The sequence below is a fragment of the Acipenser ruthenus genome, chromosome 1 (genome assembly GCF_902713425.1).
Source record: "Acipenser ruthenus chromosome 1, fAciRut3.2 maternal haplotype, whole genome shotgun sequence".
Lineage (NCBI taxonomy): Eukaryota > Metazoa > Chordata > Actinopteri > Acipenseriformes > Acipenseridae > Acipenser > Acipenser ruthenus.
In genome coordinates, this window is record NC_081189.1 from 84,248,269 (window position 1) to 84,269,764 (window position 21,496).

General features: G+C 37.7%; 1 protein-coding gene and 1 long non-coding RNA gene across 4 annotated transcripts; one reads left to right on the plus strand and one right to left on the minus strand.

Moving 5' to 3' along the window:
- Positions 1-7,986: 7,986 nt before the first annotated feature.
- LOC131738067 (uncharacterized) lies at positions 7,987-11,197 on the minus strand. Its single transcript, XR_009329600.1, has 3 exons — positions 11,155-11,197; positions 9,392-9,452; positions 7,987-8,110 (listed from the first exon to the last, which is right to left on the minus strand). It is a non-coding gene; the product is annotated as an uncharacterized LOC131738067 (long non-coding RNA).
- Positions 11,198-11,626: 429 nt separating this feature from the next.
- LOC117421376 (alcohol dehydrogenase class-3-like) lies at positions 11,627-19,414 on the plus strand. Of its 3 annotated transcripts, none has more exons than XM_034035695.3 (9): positions 11,627-11,733; positions 14,284-14,385; positions 14,791-14,932; positions 15,472-15,559; positions 16,180-16,399; positions 17,636-17,896; positions 18,029-18,161; positions 18,242-18,380; positions 19,040-19,414. In XM_034035695.3, exons 1-9 carry the CDS (start codon positions 11,728-11,730, stop codon positions 19,062-19,064), a joined length of 1,116 nt encoding a protein of 371 aa, XP_033891586.3. In that variant the 5' UTR covers positions 11,627-11,727; the 3' UTR covers positions 19,065-19,414. The 3 variants fall into 3 exon arrangements, with proteins under 3 accessions (XP_033891586.3, XP_033891587.3, XP_058887274.1); XM_034035696.3 differs by lacking the exon at positions 11,627-11,733 and adding an exon at positions 13,321-13,366; XM_059031291.1 differs by lacking the exons at positions 11,627-11,733; positions 19,040-19,414 and adding an exon at positions 13,321-13,366 and having other exon boundaries at positions 18,242-18,432.
- The last annotated feature ends 2,082 nt before the right edge of the window (positions 19,415-21,496 follow it).

Here is a 21,496-nt window from a genome sequence, read left to right on the forward strand (position 1 = left end):
ATTTCTGCATTTAAAGATATAGTATATATATGTATCTGCATTTAAATGCATACATAACCTTTTAAAAAAACTGCTTCCTGATATAAACTCATAGAATTATAATGTATGCATTTTTTTTTTTTTTTTTTTAAGGAACACAGATATAAAAGACAAATAACAAACTTACTGGAGTCAGGTATCTGTGGCGTATGAGCTGGCTCTGTTGAAGTTTGAGCTGTGTTTAAAGAAAGTAACAAAATAAGTCCACAGCAAATCCATATTCATAATGCATGATTAAGGACAACTTAAGAATCTTTTTTTTTTTTTAATTCTGCTTTAAGTCCTACAACAGCAGTATACTGAATCAATGATTTTGTAGACAGAAAAATGTGTATGTGGTTTTCATCTACTACTAAGTAGTTGCCTGGTCTTAAACTTCCTCTTGCTGTTTTTTCTTAATGGTGAAGGGGCATTAATTAACCTTTTCTGACAATGAGACTGGAATAATAACATTACCACATCCTTTGCTTACTTTGCATTGTTATATTGGCTTGAGATGAAGTCTTGATTCAGTCTTTACTCCCCTCTGCTTGTATGCATTCAATGATAATGGCAAGGGAGATCATGTTCTCATGTAACTAACTGGACATATTTATTTAGTGTCCAGTGTCTTATTTGACCTTGCACAAACAAAAAAGTGAATCAAATACCACTTGTCTGTGAGGACATTCCACTGAAAGCTGGAGGTATTGGCAGGGGTACAACTGAGGAGCATTGAACAGATGAAACATGTGGGGCAGCAGTGTGGAGTAGTGGTTAGGGCTCTGGACTCTTGACCGGAGGGTTGTGGGTTCAATCCCCAGTGGGGGACACTGCTGTTGTACCCTTGAGCAAGGTACTTTACCTAGATTGCTCTAGTAAAAAAAAACCAACTGTATAAATGGGTAATTGTATGTAAAATAATGTAATATTTTTATAATGTGAAATAATGTATAATGTGATATCTTGTAACAATTGTAAGTCGCCCTGGATAAGGGCGTCTGCTAAGAAATAAATAATAAATAATTTGGCTCCTCCTCTTCATCTAAATTACATGTGGAAATACATAATGCTTATTATTTGATTTAATTTTACAAAAAATAATTTTATTCCAAAAAAAGGTAACAATTGTGATGCGGTGCAGCATTATTAACAGCAGGAATGAAAATGATATATGCTCACCATCACCATTCTCGCTCTCTGATGAGATCTGGTACCGGCATGGCTTCTTGCTGGGTCTCTGCCTTTGTGTAGCTCCCTTAAAAAAAAAAAAAAATACTTAAAAGTCTAAAATCGCCTTGTAACCTCCTCATTTACACAAATACCACCGATCCATACACCTAAAACTGACTTATCACAATGTTGATATATTTATTGCAATTAAAAAAAAAATCTACAAAACTCCAATGATGTTTACGATTTAGTACATTGTTGTAACTGTAATCCTACCTGTAAATGAATGGGAAAAAATCCTGACTTTATATGTCATTCACCTTTCTTTGTCTAGAGACACCTCCCTTAGGTGGCCAGTAGCAGTACAAACCCTGAAAGTTAAGATTACATTGAAAGGTTTAATTCACATAGTAAAAATTAATATATGTGTGTGACGGAATTATAATGAGTTCTGGTTGTAAATCTCCCTCTAGACCTGTGAGGGTACTAAGTAGCGAAAGGGAAAGGCTTTGGACAGGTTGTCCTGACAGTTCATTCCCTGGGTCGGGAAGTCAGTGAGCCTGGAAAAAGACAAGACTCCAGTGTGGGAATGTATTGACCTGGAAGGCAAACGAGGTAGCAGCTGCAGGCAATAGTCAGCTGTAATCGTTTAACAAGGGGTCATGCATAATCGCATGAAAGGGGCCGGAGAATTGTAAATCTTTTCCTTCGCTTGGGTTTCAGAGATACAAGGAGACTGGAAGGACCGGGAGATATCCCCAAAATAAAAGTTTGTGAGTGTTTTGTTGGTATTTTCTGTTTAGTAACTGTCTGTGTTTTTTTGTTAAATAGCAATAGACGGCTAACACAATTCCGGAGCTGTCGCCAGGGGCCAGCACAAAGCCGGATCACCAAAGCACTTGTTTTCACCAATAGCACGTAATATATTGTACTTCACCACTAGCACTGAGAGCACTCACTTTGGACCTGTGATCGTGTGTGTCTAATTGTGTGTTTTGTACCATGTTTATTGTTCGTGGGACTGCAACCATTTTTCATTACTGTGCAATACACATTGCTGTGTATTGCTAGCTCATTATTGTTTTCTGGCTGGTCATCAGACCATTGGATTTATAATCATTAAAACCCTCATTTCACCCGTACTTTGTTGTCTGTTTGTTCTTGGAATTACTGCATCTGTACTGCACCTGATATACACCTGCTACCAATCTACCACTTTGCCAGAATGTGTCATGCATAAGTAGGATGTTGTCACACATCACACATAAGAACATGTCAATTCAGTAATTAATGTAAAACTCACATCATCTTTTTCTTCCAGCCAAGATTTAAGAACAACTTCTACAGGCCCTTCCTTAATGAATTCTACAACAGCATAGACATGCATCTGAAATGACACAACATAATGTAAACATTTTATGTTAATTATCTACAAATACAAAAACTTAATACATACTTATGAAGAAAAAGAAATTGTTATAATGCAGGCGCTGTTATGCATGACTTCATTTTGCAGAGTACTTAACAGGTTAACATTTAGAAAACATGCAATAAGGCTATCAAATTACTTACTCAAAATTTTAAACATTCTTGTTCAATGATTTTTACAATTCATGTCGAATTGTTAGGAACACAGCTTGTGTGTTACTGTCTTCCTCTATCATCATAGCCTTTCTTTCCAGTCTGTTTTCTGGAAGCAGTTTCATGTAAGCATCTTGTATGTGAACACGATATGCCCCAATGATACGAGAGTCACAAGGTTGCATAAAGAATGCTTCAGCTCTCTGGTACGCCCTGCACAGCTTGTTTTGGTGTTCATGTTTTTCAGTTGTTAAGAGCCACAGCTTCACAGTAAGACATGTCATCTAGCTGATAAACATTTGTTTTTTTCACATTAATGGATGTTAAGTTAGTCTGTGGTTTAATGCATTGCTGTGCATTTTCCACTTCGTATAGCCTTTTCACAATTTGAGCCAGTGGTTTCTTTCCAGAACGAACCATCCTTTTTGTTTTCTGGTTGAAGTTTTCAAAAGGAAAAGCTCCACAACTGTCAAGACTTCCAAATTCCTGAATGTCATCTGCAATATGGAGCATACTGTGAACATTGTTCACAAGAAACTTATGGCCATATAGTTCTCGCGTCTTGCTTACAAAGTAAACTAAAAGTTCATGTGCATGTGGATTGTACTCTTAAGCCAACCGAGGACAAGCAAGTAAGCACATTGCAACTGAGAGAGTCTTGAAATGCTGATACAGGTCATGTCTCAAAACACCTTTTAACACACGTTTTCCAATGTACTGCAGAAACTGCCTCTACTCTGTAGCCTTCCATCTATCTATGTCTCCCAAACCTCTTAGTTTTCGCGCAAAGGTGTTTGGGACAGACCTTTGTAGCTGAAGAAGCCGGATGTTTATTACTGATACTTGTCCTATTGACATTTTTGTTTCTCTTTTGCCTCTCATCCATGTTTAGATTAGTTTCTTCATGACTCCAAGACAGGCTTGATGCATGTAGTCATTTGCAAATGTCTTTACCATGTCGATTTGGAGGTCACAAAATGGAGAAGATTGAAGGTGTTCTTCCTGGGCTTGATTTCTAAATGGCCAATCATTGCGGAGCACAATGTTGTCAACACTTTGATAGGTCATCCTACCCAACCATACTCCCTTTTGAGTACTTTTCTCGCAGCCATTGCTCTGCTTTGTTCCTTTTACCATTGCTCTAGCTGGAGGATCACAAACAATGCAATTTAATTTCACTTCAATGGTACTTCCATGGTACTGTAACCCATTTCAGACGTGAACAGGAACCCATTCTAGTAAATATGGTTAACGGTTCGCCAGTAGAGGGTGCTGTGATAGATCCCCAAGAGCATTTTATGTTTAAAAATGATTTACTGTACAGGAATACCGCTATTAATGAGCAACCGGTAGAACAGTTATTGGTTCCTAGAGCATACCAAAACCGAGTAATGCACCTAGCTCACACACATTTGTTCGGGGCCGACCCCGGAGGGGAGAAAACCCACCAACGAGTACTCCAAAGGTTTTATTGGGTGGGGGGTTCGAAAATTAGTAGAAAGGTACTGTAAATCCTGTCCCGAGTGTCAGCTTACCAGTCCTCGTCCTAATTTAAGGGCTCCCCTTCAACCACTTCCTATAAGTGACATACCTTTTGAGAGGATAGCAATGGACCTCGTGGGACCACTAGACAAGTCTGCACGAGGGCATGAATATATTTTGGTAATACTTAATTAAACCACTCAATATCCCGAGGCGATACCCCTACGCAATATGGCCACAAAGACTATAGTAAAAGAACTAATACAAGCGTTTTCGTGGGTGGTTCTACCCAAAGAAATATTAACGGATCAGGGAACCCATTTTATGAGTCGTATAATGTCAGATTTGTGCAACACATTACAAATACAGCCAATACGAATCTCTGTTTACCACCCTCAGACGAATGGATTAGTCGAACGGTTCAACCGAACACTAAAGTCGATGTTAAAAAAGTGGTTAATAAGGATGGGAGGGATTGGCACCTAATGTTACCTCCTTTATGGAAGACAGCCTCGTGGAATTTTAGACCTTTTAAAAGAGACCTGGGAAGCTCAGACTTCAAAAGGGCGTAATATAGTAGATTACGTTATACAAATGCGTGATCGGATAGAACAGGTCACACCAATTGTAAGGGCACATATGGAGCAGGCTCAGGGACGCCAGGCTACCCAATACAATAGGACCGCTAAGGTACGGTCATTTGAACCAGGAGACAGAGTGATGGTTTTAGTTCCGACTCCCGAGAGCAAACTCTACTCCAGATGGCAAGGCCCGTATGAAATTATAGAGGCATGAGAGTGACCCAGCTGCGATGTGGGAAAAGGTTTTGTGGTCAGATGAGACCAAGATAGAGCTTTTTGGCCAAAACTCAAAGCGCTATGTGTGGCGAATCACTGCCCATGCCTCAAGACACACCATCCTTACAGTGAAGTATGGTGGTGGCAGCATCATGCTGTGGGGATGCTTCTCATCAGCAGGGACTGGGCATCTTGTTAAAATTGAAGGAAGAATGGATGGAGCAAAATACAGGGAAATACTGCAAGAGAACCTGCTTCAGTCCGCTAAAAAACTGAAGCTTGGGAGGAAATTCACCTTTCAGCAGGACAATGATCCCAAGCACAAGGTCAAAGCAACATTGGAGTGGCTCAAGAACAAAAGGGTGAATGTCCTACAGTGGCCCAGTCAAAGTCCTGATCTCAATCCCATTGAGAATCTGTGGCACTATTTAAAAATTGCGGTCCACAAGCGTCGTCCAACCAACCTGAACAACCTGGAGCAAATCTGCCAAGAAGAATGGGCCAAAATCACTCTGACACTGTGCAAAGCTGGTACATACTTACCCCAAAAGACTTAAAGCTGCTATTGCAGCGAAAGGTGGCTCTACCAAATATTAATGTGTGGGAGTTGAATACTTATGCAAGCAAGATATTTCAGTTTTTTATTTTTCTTAAAAATATTTCCCAACATAAAACCAGTGTCACCTTACAATAGTTGATTTTGAGTTTCAGTGTTTTAAAATAAAATATCAAACAGAACGAAATTTCAATGTACCATTTGTAATTCAGTAATATGAGAGACTTGGTCAGGGGTCTGAATACTTTTGCAAGACACTGTATATACAGTGCCTTGCATAAGTATTCACCCCCTTGGACTTTTCCACATTTTGCAGTGTTACAACCTGGAATTAAAATGGATTTAATTGGGATTTTTACCATTTGATTTACACAACATACTTAACACTTTGAAGGTGCAAAATAGTTTTTATTGTGACACAAAAGTTAATTAAACAAAAATAAAGACATTTGTTGGTTGCATAAATATTCACCCCCCTGAGTCAACACTTGGTAGAAGCACCTTTGGCAGCAATTACAGCTGTGAGTCTTTTTGGGTAAGTCTCTACCAGCTTTGCACATCTGGATCCTGCAATTTTTGCCCATTCTTCTTGGCAAAATTGCTCAAGCTCTGTCAAGTTGGATGGGGACCTTTGGTGAACAGCAATTTTCAAGTCTTGCCACAGATTCTCAATTGGATTGAGGTCTGGGCTTTGACTGGGCTATTCTAAGACATTCAGGTTCTTGTTTTTAAACCACTCCAGTGTAGCTTTGGCTGTGTGTTTAGGGTCATTGTCCTGCTGGAAGGTGAACCTCCACCCCAGTCCCAGGTCTCTTGCAGAGAACCTTTTTCCACATTTGCTGTGTCTCCCACATGCCTTTTGGCAAAATCCAATGGGGATTTGATATGGGTTTTTTTCAGCAATGACTTTCTTCTCGCCACTCTTCCATAAAGCCCAGCTTTGTGGAGCGTCCGGGTTATAGTTGTCCCATGGACGGTTTCTCCCATCTCAGCTGTGGATCTCTCCAGCTCCTTCAGAGTTACCATTGACCTCTTGGTTGCTTCTCTGACTAATGCCCTCCTTATCTGGTCACTGAGGGGGATGTTCAAAGTTTGGGATATTTTTTTATACCGCTCCACTTCCCTTTATACCCAGAAACCCCGCCTTCCTTATTAAAGCTAAGGTTCCTGGGTTGTATAGTTTTCCAAATGGCGTCGCCATTTCTTATAGGCGACGCCGCTCTTTCTACAATATATATATATATATATATATATATATATATATATATATATATATATATATATATATAATGTGGGATAGTGTTACATGAGTAGGGATGACATATGTAGAATAAAATGCTTTCAAACGTTTATTTTAATCAAGCAACAGTTAACAGAATTAAAAAATATATATATTAAAACAAAAGAACAAATAATACAACTTACTATATAAATCGATTTAAGGTTTACAGAAAATGCAACAGAAATGAACTTCTGAAAAGCGTAAAAATCAACAGTGTTTGAAATCGCAGTTCTTGCAATAAAAATGTATTAGTTATTTATGCACTTATGTATTCTCGGACTCTGTAGTTAATGAGAAACGGCGACATGAGAAAGTATGTATACTCAGAATCTTGGAAGACTAAAAATAAATGTAAAGACTGGTTGATTCCATGAATATTTTTAGAAACTTTTTTTTGTATAAAATGCAAAAGAAAAAAATGGAATACATGAAAAAAAAGAAAACAAAATACCCTGTAATTCATTTTGGGTTGGGGGCGTTGCCACTTGCACCCACGCTGGGGGAGGACCCCCATACCCCCCTGCACCCGCGCTGGGGGAGGACCCCCATACCCCCCTGCACCCGCGCTGGGGGAGGACCCCCATACCCCCCTGCACCCGCGCTGGGGGAGGACCCCCATACCCCCCTGCACCCTCGCTGGGGGAGGACCCCCATAACCCCCTGCACCCGCGCTGGGGGAGGACCCTCATACCCCCCTGCACCCGCGCTGGGGGAGGACCCCCATACCCCCCTGCACCCGCGCTGGGGGAGGACCCCCATACCCCCCTGCACCCGCGCTGGGGGAGGACCCCCATACCCCCCTGCATCCTCGCTGGGGGAGGACCCCCATACCCCCCAGCCTTCTACTTGGGATTTCTAGCCTTCTTTAAATGAAAATGAAAAGACTGTTTAATTCGGCTTTATTTAGAACACGTACTATGTTATGTATTCTGATTGGTCCAAATCAAAACATGTACTATGTATGCAATTTTGACCCTAATGGCCTTCCATAAGTAAGTGGCAACAACCTTCGCACTCAGTTTACTAAGTTTTGCAAGTTATTATCATAAATATCAACCTTAAATTGAGACTCCACATCTCATTTTGAGAGCATTCTTGTAAAGCATTAACATACGCATATCTGTGTCTGTCTTGCAGCTGATTCTCTTGATTTCCTTCTGCAAAAATTCACATCACATTCGTCCAGAGCTCGCTCGGGTGCCAGCGAGTCTGCCACTCCCACTGCAAAAAAAAAAAAAGGTTTATTTGTTATTTTTATACTGATAACATTTTACAAGATTGACAGTTTAATGTAAGAACGTCAAGGCTCGTACCATAGCACATCATGTCTCGCAATGGACACATCTAAATTAGAAAACGATTGAGTACGAACAGCCAATCAGCTTCCAGATCTGGCGGGCTTCTATATTGCATAGATGCCCGCTGGAACGTTGAAGTGCTTAACTGTGAATTCACAGTTAAATCAATCCGAGCATAAATACCAGCTTTTTCCCTTAACATTCTAATCTACAACTAATCTAATAACATAAAAAGCTACTTAAACATACTTTCTGACGCTAGTCTAGAGACAAGCAAAATCATGTCTGACAGGACATCGTAATTAAGGCTCAATTCGCAGCTACTGGACAGCAAATCAACAGGAAAGACACGATTGGTCCACAATTCTATCATCAGCTGGATCCAAACAACACTCTCCCTCAAAAGCAGCCAGTCAAACTGCCAACCCTGCTTCAGTTCTTTCCGCATCAGCCAATCCACTCCATGCCAGCTTGAATGATGCCCCGCCTCCAACAAGTCTCGACACAATACTACACAGACCAATTATAATAAGAAAGCGTAAGACCCCAATAAATATGTTAGCCAAATAATAATTAATAATAATAATAATAATAATAATAATAATAATAATAATAATAATAATAATAATAATAACGTTTTCTCTACATGCATGTCATTTTTCTATTCTTATTATGTTAGGAACTATTCCCCAGCAGAAGGTAACCCGGCGAAATTTCACAAGTTCAAGGTAAATATAGGTTTTAAAAAGTTAAGAGAAAATAAAGAAATAAATCATTTTCTAATAGCGATAGAGCCCTCTCGATGCAGGCTGTACCGTGTGGTAGATGACCTTGACTTTCGTTAGCGCCCTCGCCTACGGCTCGGGACGCATAACTCCAGTCGCAGTCATCTACCACACGGTAGAGCCCGCATCGACGGTCTCTATCACTTAAATAGAAACGATTCTGTACAGTTAGCCAATCAGCTTCCAGCTTTAGCGGGCACTAAGACAGTAGATGCCCGCTGGAATGTCTCAGCAACAACTGTGAATCAAATTTAAAATCAATCCGCGCAAGTGCTGGATTTTTGATTTTTTGTATCTTTTCAGCGTACATCACATCTATTGGACAGTAAATACTAAACAAAAACACAATTGGTTCAAATTAATTAATTATTCACTAAAACCAGGCAATCAATTCTTTGCATTGATGAAAGCAACCAAACCTGCAACTGCCAAGAGCCCAATCACAGACTGTCAGCTCGACTGGAGTCACAGACACGGCATCTTTCAAGACAACAGCAACAAAGACAGCAACAAGACAGTTCAGTAATATTTCTCCATTCATATATATATATATATATATATATATATATATATATATATATATATATATATATATATGAAAGAAAGGCTTTGGCTGATGGTAGAAACATGGTGAGTTAGGAGGCATTTTAGAGTGGTATTTAAATCAAAGATTGTATTGGTAGTTCAGACTCAAATGAGAGATTTTCATAGTTCAAACTCCATCGTCCACGAACTGTTCCGGAATTGCTCTGTTCATTCAGGCATTGTACACATTATAAATATTTTAAAATCCTAACAAGTTTAAAATTCATCATTTTTCTATTTATATGTATGCCGTCCTTTTTTTTTTTTTTTTTAAGGAAAACGGTAAAAATCGTTTTCTGATAGCGATAGTGCTCTCTCGATGAGGGCTCTACCGTGTGATAATTGACCTTGACTTCGTTGCCTTAGGCTTGGGATGCATAACTCCCGTCGCGGTCATCAGCGGGCATATTAAAATATATCGGCTGTACTATTTAATGGCAAACCATTTTTAAAAATGAATATAATACACGCCTTACTTGCTTAAACAATGAAAACAAGTCTAAAAAACGGCTAACAAATCGCAGATACACAAACTTGATTAACTGCTTTGTTACATAAAATAAGTTTGAAAACTATCTTATCTGGAGCCCAAAACCTGATTTCAAATCCCGTCTGTTCAGAGCGCATGTCCAGTGACTTTTCTTTCTGCGACGTCACCAAAAACTGTTCATTACAAACAAATGACGACGTCTCGATTGGTCCATGTCTGTCACATGAATATGTCGTCACACTAGTGGGAAAGCTTGCAAGCATTTTTAACATTGCGATCAGAGAGAGCGAGAGATCTGCTTTACACAATCTTTCAATTAAATATATAATTTTTGTGGTGGTGTACTTTTTTCTTTCAAAAAGCATATATCTATAATCGTTTGTGTGATATATATTTTAATATCAAATATATATATATATATATATATATATATATATATATATATATATATATATATATATTCCACATTGTTACAGTTGTGTTACATTTATCTCTAATGTAATCACAGTTTTACATATAGACTGCCCCTGTTGTCATTTAAGTCCCAATTTTCCTGTCTGCTCTGGTTTTTAGATAACATCCCAAATTCTGGGCCGCTTTGCATTTGCGAATTTTGCCCAGTTTTTTTTTTTTTTTTAATCTATATATTTTATACCAAATAACACGATATTCTGCTCAGCTGACAGCCGAGTTACTAATTCATGCATCTACAGTTTACAATAAACTGGATCGTAAATTCATTTAAGAGTAACCCTTAGTACATGAATCAAAGTTAATGTATTTTTTACTCTCCCCAAAAAACATTTTTTTGTTTTTTATTAAGAAACAGAAATGAAAATGTTTAAAAAAAAAAAAACGTGTTTCTTGTTACAATGAAGAAACTACATTGCACTGAAATAGATACAAGACAATTAATTAAAGCAGTCATTTTCATTTATAAAAGCTAATATTAAAACACATTTTTGAGAAGGAACATGGTATTCCAAAAAAAGGACATCTCATTTGCTTATGTAATGTCCATCAATATATTGTAGCATTTCGGGTTCTTTTTGGGACAGAAATGAGACTACAAGCATGAGTACATAAAGGTTGGTGGTGGGTAGAAACCTGTCTAGTAGTTGGCATTTTCCAGAGCGCTGATAGGTTCGGAATTTATCCAACAGCCTCTCCTCGCAGGTCTCTCCTCGCTGGACTCCCACAGCGAGACTCCTGGCTCATTGGTAGAGAAACAAGCACTTTGTGCTGGTGCACAAATAGGCTAGATGTCTATTATACTAACTAGATAGATCAAAGCTGTGTGTAAACCAATCCAATTGCAAATCAACCTCTATTCAACTCAACCACACTCACCTGGTACTAATCACAAACAGTAAATCACCTAATTAAAACAACACCACCTTTATAATGTTACTTAAATACAGCTGATATTAATTACTTGAAGCAGGATCATTTACCTAACTGCCTCTGACTGGTTACCTGTCGACTGAGCACTAGTAGATTCATTTAGCTTAAGTAGGCTCCACCCTCATTTTGCAAGGGAACTGGTTAACAGCTGCTAAACTGCATTAAAGACACTACTTAAGCAATGCAATAGTTTCACACAACTACACACACAAAAAAAACGCTACAATCAGCACCCCTACCCCAAACAGGCTTCGCAGCTCTCACGCAACAGGAAAAATGAAGGTAACATGTTGTATTTAATATATTTTGAAGTAATGTACAATTGCAAGAAATGTTATTTAGTTGCTGGTAAACCTATATACCTCTTGGTTTACAGAATCATGTGAACAGCAGATCAATGACCCTAAATACCCAATTTTGGTCAAGGCTTTGTTAGAATGTTTGTTTTTATATTTACATTTTGATACAGGGTTTGATAAAAGTTCACTGACAGTTTATTTTAATGTTGTGACTAGCATAAATGACCTATCACTTCATTTTGCAAGTTTGTTAGCCTTGATTCTTCAGTCACAAACAATAGTTCATGGATAGCTGCCCATGGTAAGTTCTGTTTCTAATAAATAAAACAGTTAACCAACATGCAAAAAATGGAAAAGCTCTGATTTGTGTGTTTTCCACTGTGAGGATACAGTACTCAGGTCTTCTCCATATTGGTTTGCACCTACAGTATTGGCATCACCAATGCAATTTTAGCGGGGCAGAGTAACTTTCCAGGTAAAACTCCACTTAACACACAACACTGCTTTACATCCATCTATCTGTATGTCATGCTTTGATGTGTGTGTGTGTGTGTGTGTGTGTGTGTGTGTGTGTGTAATATATATATATATATATATATATATATATATATATATATATATATATATATATATATATATATATATATATATATATATATATTATACTGGATAAGTAGTTGTCCTGAAACTTGTTATAAACATGTATCTTAAGTTCCTGAGTCATTCTGGAGCTATCTAGAGAATCACTTGTCAAATTTTTGCTAATGCTTATTTTATACTATTCTGTAGATACTGTTGATAAATGTCATAGTCATCAGCTGGATGTGGATGTATGTTGCTGACGTACTAATATGTACTTAACAAAAATTCATTGTGGGCGTGTCCTAAAATGTTTTTTTTTTTTTTTTAAATGAAGTGAAATAAAACTCAAGCCATGTAACAAACTGAACACAATCAGTAACACATTCACATTGTGTTTTGGATTATAAGTTAACCAGCTACCTGTTACTAAGTAAATGTGTGGGGTTTTTTTTGTTTGTTTGTTTTTTTTTTTTTTTTTTTTTGTTGGTTGGTGTTTTATAGGTACAACAGCCCAGCCTACTGCCCATGGATCATTAAGAACTGGACAATGCATAAGTGTTCTTTTCCTCGTAAACAAGTAGTATATTACTGTGTACTTAACAAATACATGCATACAATGTATGCAGTACCATACATCTCTTCCCCCAATGTTAATTACTTTTAAGATTTGTCTTGAGAGGCTTGTCTACAGACTTGATTGTTATTAGATATTGTCAAGCAATATTGTAGTACCTATTCTCACAATTCCAATTGACCAAACCTTCTAAACATTTATCATTGGGGGGGGGAGAAACTAAAAATTTACTCTGCAATACCTGTTAATTATTAGCAATTATTGGAGTATAACCAAAAGAACCGACATCTGCATGTTTTCCTTGATATTAAAGTTAGCTATATGGGTATTGCAATTGTAAAGCATTGACAGCCGTTTTATATATGCATGTACTGCACACAAGTGAAGACAGATATTTTCTGCCAATTCTTACTTTCAACTTTGTCAGTTAAGTCTAAAGATCATGGCAACAGCAGGCAAGGTATGGAGTGATTGATTTGTGTCAGTATTCAAAATAGTTCAGTGACTATTGTATATGAATAGATAAGCAGATGCAGGTAACAATAATGATTTAGTATCATGCACACATTGTAAATGGTGTAGCTGTTTAATACTGTGTTCAAAATATGGAGATGCTCTTCTACTATGGCTTAACTAGCATATATTTATTGTAGTAGTTTACAAATGGTTACGTTTTATGGTTAATTATTTATGTTCTATATAGGAGTTTGATTTTGTTTTATCGTGATCACAAAATATTTCATGTATAGTAATCTCCTGTAAATAGTTTCCTTTTCTGAACTAATGATGTGGCTTAAGCATTGGGCAAGGAAATTGCTGCATACACTGTTTTTGATTACTTTCGTTTGATCAGGGAAAATGAATACCACCCTCAAGCTAAAAATCACCTTCACAAACTCTGTATACCTCTTGCACCTCGTCTTTTGTCTTATAGAGATTATATTATAATCTTCCCCTTTTTTCATCCATTTACAATAAAACTCAAAGGGCTTGTGTGATTGGGCAAAGTGTCAACAACACACTCCCTTGAGAGTAATAAGAAATGATTTGAGAAATGTCTGCAGAAATTAACCAATTGGATGCTTTCCACACAGTCCTGAAAAAAGCATGAAAATAAGTGAAGTCACAACTAATCATGCTTTTATTTAATGATCTTATTGGTTTGTTGCTTTTAACTAGGGTTGGTTTGGCTTAACTTTGAAAGTTGGCTGGCCCGGAGGTTTTAATTAACTTTTTTTTTTTTTTTCTCTCCGTGGATTCTGGGAATGCATTTTAACATCGAAGACCTTCTGGGTTAAAATGTGACTACTCTATTTTAGAAAGTGTAATATTCTTATTGTAGCTGTATTTTAATAGAATAACTAATTTATTGTGCAGGTTATCAAATGCAAGGCTGCTGTCGCTTGGGAGCCAGGGAAGCCCCTGTCAATTGAGGAGGTGGAGGTGGCACCACCACAGGCTCATGAAGTTCGCATTCAGGTAACATTATGTTGTACATACTTTAATTAACATAAGCTGAATTTGGAGTAATGTCAAATCTATACAGAGGAAACAGAAATGTCAGCTTCACATCCCATTGGTCATTTTACATAAAACCATCAGAAATTCAGCTTTTAGGAGTATTTTCAGAAGCAGCCCCTGGGTGAAAAAATGGCATTGGTTAGGCCTGGTAAATAATGATCAAAACAGAATGACAGTAGAGAAGAATTCAAAAACACACACAATGGGGAGTTAAGCAGGTACTGTAAAACATTACATTCCAAGAAAATAGAGCTGGTATAATATAAATGAAAGACTTCAAAAGACCAGGGATGGTTTTTCAGTTCTGTCAGTGAGACACACTATCTATATACATACTTAATGTGTGGATCTTTTACCAAACAGATTGTCGCTACTGGATTGTGTCACACTGACCTCTACTTCCTATATGAAGCTGGTGAAACAAAGCTATTCCCTGCAATCCTGGGACATGAAGGAGCTGGGATTGTAGAGAGTGTTGGACCAGGAGTGACCAAATTCAAACCAGGTGAGATGAAGACACTTTGTTAAATCAGTAACATATAGGCTTCTGGTACATAAAAGGCAGTCGCCTTCAACATATTTGTGAAAATTGTGTTGCGTCTGCTTGGTTAAAGTGTCTCATCTTAAATGTGTTCTTTCCGTTAATGCTATGGGATTGGCTTAAGTTAACAGCACAACGCTGTAGATTCGTGTTTTATATAATCACTTGTGCGGTAAATCGCATGACCTGGTTGCAGCTTCTGCACCTAAAGTACATGCAAATGTGGGTAAGATTTTTGCTTTCATGAATTCTCAGAATACCCAGGACATATGGGTATTCTGAAAAAACATGCACCCTACCCAACAAGTGCACACTTCTCAATGTTTTACCTTGTAGGGGTATCCCAATACCTAGGGAGTACTGTACATTGGAAACCTATTTAATGCGTATCGAAGTTCAGGTTACCAGCCTTTTACACAGTCCTGTCCTAACCACAAGAAATAATTTTTATTGGCTCAATTCCACTACAGTGTAACATTCTTATTTTACTGTATCTTTTCCAGGAGACAAAGTTATCCCTCTGTTTGTCCCCCAGTGTGGGGAATGCAAGTTCTGTCTGAGTCCTAAAACCAACGTCTGCGATAAAAACTGGTAATTAGGTTTTGCACTATCTTATGTAACAAGTGGTCTCTCAGAAAAGTCAGACAGATTTATTCTTTCGCTGATGTAACCGGCAACCCCACACACAGCAAGCAAGCATCCTACCACTATGCGAAAGAACTGGGCTTGTCTGCATTCATGGGTTTAGAGTTTTTTGTCATCTCACCAACAAGTGACAGAATCCGTTACAGCAGGGGATCAAACAACACTGCCTGTTGCATTGAATAGTTTAGATGCAATTTACAGCTCAGATGCTTCTACTGTACTAATTTGGGAGGAATGGCAAACTGCTTTCTGTAGCATACCATATAGATTTCAAATTCATGTTTTTACAATCATTTGAAAACTAATCTTTGTTTTAAATAAAGTAATTATGAATAATTAAAATAAAAAAATACCTATCAAGCAGATGTATACCTTTTTCATGGCAGGCCCAATGAGAGATATCCTGTGATTTGAGGAATTCACCAGGTTCACTTGCAAAGGGATCACCATATTTGTGATCTGCAATGCAGGCAGATTTCAAAGTGTTTCATGTATAGTTTAGCACAGGCAGCTGTAGCAGGTTTTGTCACCGAGGGTTGTTTCAATCATATCTCTTGTATTGGCAGGATTAGCCAGGGTGAAGGTTTAATGCCTGATAAGACGTCCAGGTTTACCTGCAAGGGGAAGCCCATCTACCACTTCATGGGGACCAGCACTTTCTCTGAGTACACTGTAGTGGCTGATATCTCTGTGACCAAGATTAATGACTCTGCCCCTCTTGATAAAGTCTGCCTGCTTGGCTGTGGCATTTCCACTGGGTATGGAGCTGCACTCAATACCGCCAAGGTTACTGTTGCTCTTTCATTTAAAATATTACTGAAGATCAGTGAAGTTAATACAGGAACAGGCAAGCTTGAAACAGATACTGTCATTGACAAAAATCTGAATTCATTTTTGGTTGTTTAGTATAAAAAGTAATTGATACATGGAAACATTAATACCAGTTAAAAATACCAATTTTGGGTGGCATTACTTCCTGGAGGTATTGGCTATCAATCTATTAGGCAACCATTGAATTAAAAAAAAAAAAAAAAAAAATTAAATTATGGTCGTGAAAATATAACTTGACACTGTATACAGCTGGTTGTCTTAAGAGTTTCTGAAGCAAAAGGCTGTTTATTTGTCTTGGTAGAAATAAATGTATTGCAGTAAAGGCTGCATCTGCTATAATATTCAGGTAAAATGGCCATGTCACTGTAGCATGTTAATGTTCTAAATGAATCCATTGTTAATATCCTCTATTGGTTCATTAGGGATATTGCTTTGGGTCTTTATGTCAAAGTACAATTTACAGAGTATTAAACTGTTCTAGTTACAAAACTAGATAAAACCCCTTAGGCACACCCTTTGAGTCCTGAAATCAACATTCTGTTTGTTACCCGTTTTGTATCATTAACATTGTTTTAACCTGTGGAGGACTGGAGCAGGCTGTTTTACAATTGCTGTGAACATGTCAAGCCCATACAGTAGTTTTGGGTTAAACACCTTTGGGTGTAATCATTTACAGCCACCAGAGGTCAGTATAGAATAGAATGCAAAATCACAAGGCTCTTTGAAACCGTCCTTTAGTGGTGCAGTTCAATCACTATAGTGCAAAAATAAAACACAAAAAAACATTAATAAAAGGTTGACCTAGAAGGAATTTCAAACAAGGCATCTAACCCTAAAATCAAATACCTTCTAGCAGCTGAAGTACCTGAACAAAACAGGAAAGCAAACAGATCCCAGCCCAGGAGGCATGCATTGTTTAACTCCCAGTCATATCCAGACACAGCCCTTGCATAGCCTGAAGCACCACCTCCCAATATGGTGTCCAATTAACCACTTTTCTGCCTACTGCTCTGGAAGAGCATACTTTGTGCAGCTTACCCGCTACCCGTCGGGAGGTTTGATTTCTTGTAGCCTGTCATTAAAAATGGTACTAATTGTCCTTTGGACTATTATGTCCCCTATGTTACATTTTTTTTATAATGTAGCCATTTTGGTGGCCTCCTCTCACCCCCTTTCCCTCCCTGGCTGCAGGTTGAACCCGGCTCTTCCTGCGCTGTGTTTGGCCTGGGAGCCGTGGGTCTTGCTACTGTGATGGGCTGTAAGGCAGCGGGAGCCTCTCGGATCATTGCGGTCGATACCAATAAAGACAAGTTCATTAAAGCAGAAGAATTCGGCGCAACTGAGTTTGTCAACCCCAATGATTACAGCAAGCCCATCCAGGAAGTACTCATTGAGTTGACTAAAGGAGGTGTGGACTACTCCTTTGAGTGTGTGGGCAGTGTTACTGTGATGGTGAGTTCAGCCTGGTCAATATAAAGGCAAAGGTACTTTGTTACATTTTTGCATATATGGAGAACCTCTTATGAAGTCGTAATTTAAAAATCCTAGAACAGTCATAAATGACCAAATACATTTGATTTCCAGAGAGCTGCCCTTGAGGCATGTCAGAGAGGCTGGGGAACCAGTGTTGTTGTTGGCTATACAAACGTGGCGGACATGTCGACGCGACCGCTACAACTAGTATATGGACGAACATGGAAGGGAACATATTTTGGAGGTAAGGGTTAGAGCCAATTTAGTGATCCTCTTCTAGTTGTTTTTGTTCTTCTTCAAGCCTTGTTTTACTGGTTCTCACAGGATGGAAGAGTGTGGAGAGCGTACCTACGCTGGTGAATGATTACATGGCAAAGAAAATTAAGCTGGATGAGTTCATTACCCACACTCTGCCCTTGGACCGTGTTAACGAGGCATTTGACCTGATGACCTCTGGGAAAAGGTATTCTGTGCACATTTTCCTTAAATTGGCAAGCTAGGTATAATAGAAGCTTTCTAGCTGCATTACTGTCCTTTAGGACAATTGGAGCACAGACATCCATTCATTTATTAAGAAGCAGCAGCAAAATTCTATGTAAATATACCCTCAACCATGCAGTTGTAATGTTTAAAAGTGCACTTGTATCAATGTAGTTTTATAGCCCCAAACGAAAATTGCTTCACACTTGAATTGGATAAATGTATGTGCCTTGGTTCAGTTCAAACACTGGTATGGCTGCTGCTGAGATCCCAACAGCCGTTTCTAAAATCGCTCTGATTTAAAACTTTAATAACCTCTGGAATAATTTAGTTGGCCATCACAAACCATTACTAATACTGGCCACGTGTAAAATTTCCCTCAGTAACAAGACAATGCTACTTGATTACCAGTATTACATATTTAATAGCCAACAGTATATAACAAGTTTCTTGAGGTCTGGAGCCACCCTGTTATTTGTTCTACCTTAACCAAAGGAACCTCCTTAGAGTCAGTTATTTAATGAGCCCAATAAAACCTGGACCTTGAGGACCAGATTTGTGCACTTTTGGTATAGTGTGTTTTACATACATTTTGCAACAGTCTATTCTTAATAAATACTTTTTTTTTTTTTTTTCTTTCAGCATTCGAACAGTCCTGAAAATGTAGGAAAGAGAACTCTTCAAGCAACCTTCTTTGATCAAGTCATTTTTGATTCTTTGGCATGTTGATCTCCTATCTGAAATGGGTGTTTATTTTCCCTAGATCATTATATATAGTTTATATGTGATCAATACACAAATTAGAATAAATTCTCCAAAGGATGCAATGGGCAACAGTAGCAAAAAGTACCTACTCCAGTCCAAGTACCTCTTCTATTTTGAATGGAGAAAACCTAATATTGGAACCCAATAGCAATGTTTTGGGGTCTCCCAAGCTCTTGTGGTGGTTCTCTGTTTTGAAACGTTGCCATTGATTTGTCTCCTTTCGTAAAGTATGAAATAAAATACTGGAGCAAACGCTTTGGAAGTATGGCTCATTATTATATATGCAAACATGTAGTATATTCAGAGTGACTTCAGTCACTAACTAGGCTGACATTGTATCAAACATGCTTCACAATCAAAAGTCTATTGCATTGTGGTCTGACCTTTTGGAACTCATATTTTGACTTGGAGAAATCGGAATCTTGTTAACTGGTATATAAATATTACCCTACATTTGTCTGACCTTAAACTTGTAACCATTCTCTATCAAGGACCATGCATTTGCAATAAGGGGGTCAATAGTTCATCTTCAAGAGTGGCTTTATTTATATCTGCCACTGTTGGGATCATTAGAGTAAGTCACTTCAAATATAATTGTAATTGTTTCTCTACAATTATCAGTTATATAATGTTTGCCATGTGTGGCTCTTTCATTTACTTTAATACAGAGTTAACATCAAAGTGATTCCTTGCTTGAAATTTAAGTCACCATTTAATGTGAGTTTCAAGATCCCTAAGTGAGATAACCTGTGAGGTTTCTAATGAGCAAAATAAAAGCAGTACCCCTAACCAAGACTTATTTTCTCAACTGAATCTGTGTGATGGGACAAAACCAGTTTTAAAAGGCATTGGTTTTCCCTCTGATCGTATTGCATCTTTAACCACAAACTAGTGCCGCTGTGTTACAATTACTGAATCTCACATTTTGATTGGTTAAAATGATTAACTTGGGGACCAGAAAGGGGAAGGAGTTTTGTTACAAGCCTATTTGAAGATTACAAAGGATAATTACTTTTAACAATATAGACTTGTCAATCTCAGGGGTTCAATATTTCAGAGACTTGCCAGAATTCTAGCGAAGACCAATCTGATCAATTTAAGTAATTACCAGTCCATTTGCAAGTACAACTTGACACTGTGTATCCTGTAGTAAAAATAAATAGTCCTTTGAATTCATATGGATGTCATCAAGGTCACATGAATAACACGTTAGGTTTTTTTTTTTTTTTTTTTTTTTTTTTTCCAGAATAACGATGGAAGGTCATTTGGGTCAAACATGTTATTTAATACACGTTTCACATTTATTATACGTACTAAATTGGATTATGTACATGATCATTTTCATTACATATAATTTGGCCAATCTGATCCCTGAAAATGAAATACGAGCCAGTGAAGTTAAAGAAAATAGTATGTGTAATTGTCCAATTTAGTCGCCTTACATTTGAAATTTGAAAAACAAATCAAAACGTAAAAAAAAAAAAAAAACCACATCTGGGTAACAAACTAAATCGTGTCATGGTCAACATTGTCTGTCTCAAGAATTTGGCAAAGGTTTATCCGATTTCTAGATTGAAAAATCTGAACTTTTTTTTTTTTTTTTTCAATTCAATGACACTGCAAAGCAGTCAAAACAACTGCATATAGCCTAATCATAATTTTAAAGTTAAATACAGGTGTGATTTATTGCAGATTGTAACAATTCATGGTTTTCTTTTTTTTTTTTTATTGTAACCTGACTAAAATAGCACAAAAAAATGGTCCAGGAAATTAAACGGATTGTGTACGTAATCCATAAAATTGATTATTTTATTTCTGAATGGTGTTAACACATTCACACTGCTATAGTTTTGTACGTTATAAAAAAAATGTACAATTGTAAAACCGGGAACATTTCACAATTTTATGTTTCCAACCAGGAAAAAAATATGGGCTGAAAACTAGCTATCCCAGTTTTCCTGAGACGCCTGGTAACACTAAATGGGCAGCACTCTGCAAATCTCTATTGGCACGTTAGAAAATCTCTCGCCGCAGTATTTTCCAAATTCCTTCTGTTATCCCGAATGTGATTGGCTACTCTTGTAATTACGTTGTGAAAACGAAATCATTACAAGCGACTACATACGCATCACTACTATGGAAGTCCATCTGGGTCAAAAAACGCGTTCTATAGTACGCATTTCAAATATTTAGTACACATTCTCATTTGACTTTTAGTACGTGTTGTAATTTGAATTACTATGCATACTAATTTGTCCAATCAGATCCCTGAAAATTAAATGCGAACCAATGAATTTAAAGAAAATAGTATGTGTAATAAATTATCCTATTAAA